Source organism: Antedon bifida, chromosome 7, assembly GCF_963402885.1.
Source record: "Antedon bifida chromosome 7, ecAntBifi1.1, whole genome shotgun sequence".
Lineage (NCBI taxonomy): Eukaryota > Metazoa > Echinodermata > Crinoidea > Comatulida > Antedonidae > Antedon > Antedon bifida.
Window position 1 is genome coordinate 3532311 of NC_136232.1, and position 8300 is coordinate 3540610.

General features: G+C 32.8%; 1 protein-coding gene across 1 annotated transcript; it reads left to right on the forward strand.

Moving 5' to 3' along the window:
- The first annotated feature begins 226 nt into the window (after nucleotides 1–226).
- Nucleotides 227–7451, forward strand: LOC144847888 (uncharacterized). The gene is made up of 13 exons (XM_078704454.1): nucleotides 227–354; nucleotides 875–1100; nucleotides 1443–1599; nucleotides 1758–1894; nucleotides 2035–2170; nucleotides 2770–2865; nucleotides 3226–3356; nucleotides 3773–3864; nucleotides 4270–4429; nucleotides 5132–5230; nucleotides 5497–5655; nucleotides 5942–6037; nucleotides 6856–7451. The coding sequence occupies exons 2-13, from the start codon at nucleotides 903–905 to the stop codon at nucleotides 6928–6930; spliced, it is 1536 nt and encodes a 511-aa protein (XP_078560580.1). The 5' UTR covers nucleotides 227–354; nucleotides 875–902; the 3' UTR covers nucleotides 6931–7451.
- Nucleotides 7452–8300: the final 849 nt, after the last annotated feature.

Here is an 8300-nt window from a genome sequence, read left to right on the forward strand (position 1 = left end):
CCTTAAACGGGTCATAGATTTACGTAAGCAAATACATACTTTATAATTAGTTATAATAATTAAAGTACAATAGTTGATTATCTTCTCAATTGGTTCATCTTTTTTTCTGGCTGAGGTGCGACACCTTTCTTTATACGGTTGAGGTGGTGTGTTTAATAATTCCTCTACGAATCTTTTGTACGATTGTACACCTGAATATGTGTATGCAAATTTCCCTTGCAGTTCGGCTTAAAATACCCGTCACGTATGACTCTGACACCAACCAAAGCAGAACCAGCTGGAATATTAGAATGTGGCTCTGTACCAAACCAAAATAACGAAACATCCACTGATATTGATACAATCTGTTTTGAGGTAATTGGTTTTGTTTTACTCCAGCCTACCACACCGTTCTCCTCTCTTAATATTCTGTCTCTCTACAGTTTATATATAGGCCTAAATATATCGTCAGGTCATCTTCAATATAAAATAGGATATAGCTACTACGCTTGCTATAGGATCGACCATTGACAAGATCCTCTAATTTACAAATTGTCAATACAAAAATATCATGATATATAAAAAATAACATGGTATTCAATAGTCTGTCAACAAAATTGTTGTCATTAGGGTGCATTTTTGTAGTCGCCTTTATATTCATTTATATCAGTACGTATACTGAATACCAATCGGAATACGGAATCCGAATCCGCTAGGCCTGTGCCTAGACCGAACTCGGTACCAAACCAACAGTTCATTGTACTAGGATACACGACTTAAATTCGTGTCATTAATACAAACACAACAAAGTAAAATTTGATATTATTGTAATGACCAGTAACAATTTAGCCCTCTTTTCCATCTTTTAAAATATTACCCTTTTTGTGCATTTCAGTATCTACGCTAATATCTACTTCCACAATATGTCTGCAAAGCCAAGGGTTAAAGATTTGGGCCATGAAGAGTTAGCCACTTTAAGAGGCGTTGATGTTTCTGACATTAAGGTTCCAAGTGACCTTTTAGAAAATGTCAAAGAACTTTCAAAGTATGAATACCCTTACCGCAATCTGATTTTCGGAGGTGGTGGAAATCGACTGTTTGCGTACGCAGGATCTTTACAGGTAATAATATTAAAAAAAATAAAATCTATTATTAAACATTTATATTCCTATTTCTTACAGTACACAACGATTTCTTACCGCGTAAAGTGAAACCCGCATAAAGCATATATATTTAGAATGTGTCTTGATGTAGGTCTACTGCTGCCTCCACTACAAATTAAGTAAATGCGAAAACAAAAAAAAATGAAATGTCATACTGTAAAATATCATCGTAATGGTAAGAAGGAAGAGTTGCGATAATGACCAAACTGTATTAAAAATGTTAAGTTTAATCGCATTCGAAACCGACAAACAAGTCAATAGAAAATATATATACATGACATTGTGTGCTTTTGCTACTAGGTTCTTCAAGATGTTGGTATATTACCTAAGGTCACTAGATTCGGTGGAACTAGTCTAGGAGCATTGACAGCATGCTTTGCCGCACTTGGACTAACCCCACATCAGATGGTAGTGGAAGTGGAGAAAGCAAGATGCAACATTGAGACAATGTTACTCGGTAGGACATTAACGTTTGTTGAGAAAAAAAATCTACTGTCCATCGAAAATATATCTCTTGGAAAAAATGCGTAAAAAGTTCAATAAATAACCACTTTTAAAAAGGTTACAAAACCGTTGCATTTTCTTTGATTTATGATTATTATTCATATTTTACAGATGCACGATGGGGGATTTTCAGTTTATACTTTAACTTGAAGTCTGATTTTGGCTGGCATCCAGCTAATGCTTATACAAAATGGCTTGAAGGAAATATAGAAGACTATGGTGGTAAAGGAAAACTGACGTTCAAAGAGGTAAATAGCTAATTAGTTTTTTGTATACAAGATGACAAAACTCTTGTCCACAGGAGACGAATATGATAACGATAACGATAAAATACTTTTACTTGATACCAAGTTAAACTATTTATATTTAATATCTTTCTATTCGACAGCTGTATGATCAGACCGGTAAAGAGTTGTGTTGTGTTGCAACTAACCTCAATCTTATGGCTGCCGAATACTGCCATGTGAAAACGACTCCGGATATGCCGATCATTGTCGCCCTGAGGATGAGCATGTCTTTACCGGGTAAGTTGTGATACCTCATTTTTAATTTAATTTTATTTATTTTATTTTGTTGAATCATCAGAGGCGTCTTTATCGATATTTGTAATATTTCTAATCTGTTTTAATCTGTTTGTTTTTAAGTAATACAAAGTTGTCCGAAATAGAATTTCACCTTGCTTTTCCATGTTAACATCCAATAATTAAATGATAATGAAAGTAAGGTGTAATGCAGCCATTCGTTGACTGTGTTATACCTTATTTTACAGCATTGACTTCACTTAATTTGTAAAATTAGATATGCCAGGAATTGATAAAAACTATGTATATATTATGCTTTAATTTTTTCACTGCATGACGTTATCTCTGCCGTTGTGTAGCTTCTATTATGTATCTTTGCCTGATTTGTTTATATATATATACATATATATATTTTTTTTTTTTATATCTTTGTTGATATTTGTGTTTTTATAGTTTATTTTGTATTTACTGTTTGTATTGTTTAAGGGTTCCTAATGATCAGCTAATGCTGGATGGACCACCCTCATAAAATATTGTTGAAATAAAAATAAATAAAATATTCTTCTATTTAGTTTTCTTTAAAACCATTTCTAATATTGTAGCACTTCTGTGTGCGGTAAAGTATAAGTTGAGAGACCACGAAGATGTGTACGTAGATGGAGGCCTTCTATGTAACTACCCAATCCATGTTTATGACGGTAAGAAGATAATTCCAATATATCATTTTACTTTACAACATAATTTAATACAAAATCTGTTCACAGATTCAGCAGGATTGTTTCCAATTAGTGTCTACTTATATGCTAACTAATTAATGGTCAGTTGACAACTAATGGTTTGCTATAAATAACACATTGGTTTTAAAGCTTTTTAATAGTAAAATTGAAACAGTGCATGACAAATGCTAAACACTCCTATATCCGCATATCCATTACCAACACAACAAAAGACCAATCTCTAATAAACATAGGTGACCTAATATCGCATAATATCAATCGCTCAATGGTAAGTTAGAATCAATAAATAATGGTGCATGATAAAATTAAATTGTTTCCAAGGCTGGTGGTTGTCAATGGAAGAGGACAACACGTTCTTCAAACGATTACAACCGGCGGCATCAATTCCTATGATGTTTAATACCAAGGAACGGTTCAAAGAGAAGAACAATGAGACTCTTGGACTGAGTTTAGTGAGTTTGGAAATCTATTATTTTTGTTATGGTTAATCCATTCATAATTTATTCATTAATTTTAATTTCGAAATGCTAATCACTGTATATAGAATGAATATCCTTATAGGAATTTTTGTATTTAGAATGTAAAGATTTAATAATGAGAAATCACGTTTATTTTCCTTATTTGTGATAGTAGACTTGATGTTGATAAGGAGCAAGAAAGTTTGGAAAATGTAAAAAAAAATAAGAAGATCGTCTTAACTTATTTTTATTCCATTTAGGAACATGAAGGATATATAAACGCAATTATTATGTAACAAATTGAATTCGGTAATTGTGTAGGTTGAATCCATTATAGTTTATAATATACTTTTATGATTAGTTCATTACTGTTCATTTCGTTCAGATATTAAATTGTATTATTTTTTCAGTACACTGAGAGTGAATCTAGTCTTATGCAACTTCAATTCAACGAAAGGAACAAAGGAGAATTTGCAAAAATTCCAGACACAAAACTCGCAAGGTAACTATGTCGTTATTATTATTATTATATAATTATATTCATATTCATTAGTTTCCCAGAAAACACACAGAATTCCAATGTGAACCATTCATTCATCGATGGAAATATCATTCACATTTAAATGTATTTATTTATATCATATTTACATGACATATTCAATGTGTGTTATACTCTATTATAGTAAAATATACATTGAAGATTGTGTTCCTCGAAGACGCAAATACAAAAACAGTGCAAAGTACAACGAACAAATATAAAATCAAATTCATTCTCGTAAATGTACTGCCCTAATAACAGCTGGATAGAAAATGTTGCGGAACCGGTTAGTACTAGATATGTCACTATCAGGTTAGCATTGGCTGACAAGTTATTTAGCTTAACACTAATATTATTTGTGCATTGTAGAGAAAGAAAAGATGTTATCAAAAACAAGGTTTACAGAGCTGAAGATGAGTGTAAACAGTTGACATCTGCATTTGTCAAGTTTTTCCAAGTAATCGAAAAGTTTGACAAAGATAACAGCGGTGATCTTAGTTTTGCAGAGTTTAGTGATATATTCAAATGTGTAAGTTATTATTCGAATTGAAGCTTGTTTACCAGAACCTTCATATCAAAGTTTGCCACTGTTACAAAATTGTATGTTTAAATCATGGAGCTATAAAATGTTTAAATAAATTATTATTATAGAACCTTGTCATCTTTTGTTAAATAATATCAAAAGCTTCCAAACACACAGGTAAAATACGTACTGGACAACTATCGTAATTTGTACGCATTTACACTTGGTTTGAGAGAGGTAAACGTAAGTAAGGTATACCTTTCCCACCACGTGGCAGGTTTAATTTAAATCGTCTTCTGATCATCTATTCTAAAGGTTATGTAGACATGGCGATGTCCTGATTACGTCATCCTATGCATCATGATTTTTAGTCGCGTGGACGCGACTCAATAGTTCACTATGTCGGTCTGTCGGTCTGTCGGTCTGTCTGTCGGTCCGGTATCACTATGCGTTTTATCGCTTTTCTGTACTTTTTGAACTGTTTTGATGTACAGAAAAGTTTTAAAGTACATTACTTTTGAAAGTTCATTTTTTTCTGAGAGCACGCGACTTATGGCTGTTGGCCTTGTTTAACTATGCCTAAAGTCTACTGCCTTGTTCCTCTTGCCTGTTGTGTGTATCTGTGGCTGTGTTTTAGATGGTGTTTACAGCCTTGGTTATACTTATTAACTTTAATGACGTAGGAATTTTTATCTCGCCTCTTAATAGAATACGGATGATTTTACACAAGAAGATTATTGTACGTTGTTTGGGGATGAAGATGTTAAAACCGTATTCGATAAAATCGACAAAGACAAGAATGGAACGGTAAGTATTGTATGACAATCAAACAAACGCACACTTAAAAATAATATTTCGGGGTGGTATATATTATACATATGGCAACAACATTTCTAAATAATTTAGTCCAAGTATTACTTTGATTTAGGAGGTAGGGCTAAGGGCTACATTTTTAACTTTAGGACTCGTAATTAAAATAAAAAATACAGTTTATAACAGCCGAGCATTTTAAGTCAAGACTTGTGTTATAGACTTTACCATAACATTTTAATTATTTGTTAAAATCTGTTCAGCTCCATTCAAGAGAAATCCTAGATTACGTTGAGAGCAAAGGTGTTCACATGCTGGCGGAGTTTATTGGATATCGACGTCAAGTTATTACAGGATTTGGTAGCTATTTGACGGCCTTACAGAATAGTGTTTTCAACCATGCTATGCGAGAATACGTTGAGGTGAATAAGATAATTATACACTTTACTTGTTATCGTCCCCTTAAAAATAGCTTTTTTTTTTAATGAATGTAACATAAAAATATTCTTTACTTTATAAGCGAAATCATGTTTAACATTTGTTATTCATTTGTTTTAATTTTTATGTTTATTTTTTTAGAAAACAATGCATACGTTACTATTGTTGGAAAAAATGCATTGGTGTAATAATGACTTGAAAATATAATAGACATATTGGTTGTATTATACACTATCAAGAAAATGTAGGCCTTTATTTTCCTTTTCGTAGCCAACTGATGTGAAACGTACTGTTGGTGTAGATACTTATTATGTTAACGGAACAGACTTTGCTATTGAAATTGGAGACAGGAATTTCCTGTATGAGGTAGGCCTACAGTATTTTAAATATAAATAATCTTTTTTTTGGGTCTCAAAAAACTTGAAAATCAAAGCGTCTTGCTATCGATATCCTAGAACTTATTGTAGACCTATGCCTTCCCAGTAAACAGTGACTGGTATAATAGCTACACCATAGACTACTAGATGGTCGCCTGCAACACAGCTGTAATCACATCTAGAAAAAGCGAGCCACTAGTATCATGGCTGCATTAGTCGGTGAAGAATCGGATATGCCAGTTCTTCTTTTCATTATATCGTTTGTATGAATCGCGTGTAATTATAAGACCCTTCTTTGAAATAAGTCGAGCGTTCAATTTTAGAACGTATACACATTACAGTCGGTTGCAATCATCAATTCTATGTTGATGTGCCCAATTTGTCCACACTTGACCAACAAGAAGTGACAAGATGTCGTGTGTCATTTGATCAAATTATTTTTGCTGCGCGTAGCAGACGAAAGTAATTACACAGATTTGTTTATGAGTTTTTTATATTCCGAATCATTTTAGAGGACGTAAGTAAGTGATCGGTTAACCCTTCTTATGCCTCCATGTTGTTATCTCCGATAAAACTCTATTATACCTCCGATAAAACTCCGATAGTTTCAAGATTTGTATCAGATTTACTAGCTTTATATCAAACGCGTTTGAACGCAAGACAAGTTCAACCGATTCAAGCATCGTGTTACTAAATCCAAATATGCGAGCAAATATAACATTGGAAATGAGGAAGTGTATCAATAGAATTTTGCACCGGTGAATTTTGAAACATCACTTCATTCAATTATATTTTTTTATTTTACAGCAAGGATTTGGTGCAACGGTTGCTTTTCTCGAGGAATACGTCAAGAATGAAAAACCACAAAAGAAAAAGAAGTAGAATGAATTTGCAAGGGGTTAAAAGATCATCACTAAAGTAGAAGATTACTGCAGAAAAAACAAGTTAATATTAAGTTAAATTTGTTTAGTCACCTACTTTAAAATATTGATTGAGATAATACGGTTGATTGATTGATTTTGCTATAGAAAAAAGTGCATACTAGTATACTCACGGGAAATGAAACGATAATTATACAGCTATTTGAATGAGTAATACGATACTAAATGTCGTCACTATAGTGTGAAAAAAATAAATTTCGACTCCTATCCAATCAGTTATTATCAAATTTAGTTGCATCATAAATTAAACTGGGTATGTTTTCTTATTCTTTTAACTGAGCTGTCAAACGTCGCTGGCAGGTTAAATATTTCTCTGGGGTCGAGCATTAATTAGAAATTTAAAGATACGGAAAATGTAAAATTACTCCCGGGTGATAAATTTATTTATACGATTTATAAATATTTAAGCTAATATATAAACTCTGTAAATAATGGTGTCAATAAATGATAAACCCATACGTACATTGCGTACATGTTCTAGTTCATTACCATCATTACGGTACCACACGAGGTCTCATGTAAAAGATGAGAGCTTCTGCCTGTTTCATTAGAAACATTAGATAATCTTTTACCTACTTTCACATTCATAACAATACATGTAGAATTTCCGAACCTGTTCGAGTGAAGTTGGCCATGATTATCGAATATAATTTGATGCCTTCTTTCATACATTCGCAGCTGCAGGTCCTCTTGTCATATACATGAGAAACAGCACGCATCATTCAAACTTTTTTCCAGTAAAATTCGATGGTCATGATATTGCTGTCTTCTGCAACACAAGTAGGCCTAACTGATGGACACTCACGGACTTGCGGTTCCATTTACGAAAATCATGCTCCGTCCTTGTAATCCAATTCTGGAACCAAGCGCCATACGTAGTTACCCTCACACTGTCCATGAAAGACTGATTTCTTGATACATTTTTTTTATTGTTTTTCGTTCTCAAGGTGTAAGGCGCTTTGTTAAAAAGTCTGCAATTCTAGAGTACACGTTTGATGCTATTCCATACAAATTATTGTATAGGCCTACTCCAGCGTATTTTTAAAGATAATTTTCGTGGGCCACAAGTCTCGAGTGCATTCACTTTTACTTCATTATCCGGATATGGTTCACATGTGTCACGTAGCATTTTACTCAAACCACGATTAATTAATTTTTTTTTCTTTTTAAAATTATTGTATTGTACTTTTACATTTATGTCCTAAACCAATACAAATAAGTAAATTACAAAAGTAATATGGAAAAATAAACATCCTGATCGGGTAATTGGTACTTATTATTTATTTAATAATAATTACTATCCAAGCACAA

Excerpts from the sequence above, each read along its gene's own strand:
- LOC144847888 (XM_078704454.1), top strand. The coding sequence starts at position 903 with ATGTCTGCAAAGCCAAGGGTTAAAGATTTGGGCCATGAAGAGTTAGCC. Across the intron at positions 4,430-5,131 it reads TTAGTGATATATTCAAATGT|AATACGGATGATTTTACACA; the intron begins GTAAGTTATTAT and ends GCCTCTTAATAG. Across the intron at positions 6,038-6,855 it reads ACAGGAATTTCCTGTATGAG|CAAGGATTTGGTGCAACGGT; the intron begins GTAGGCCTACAG and ends TTTATTTTACAG.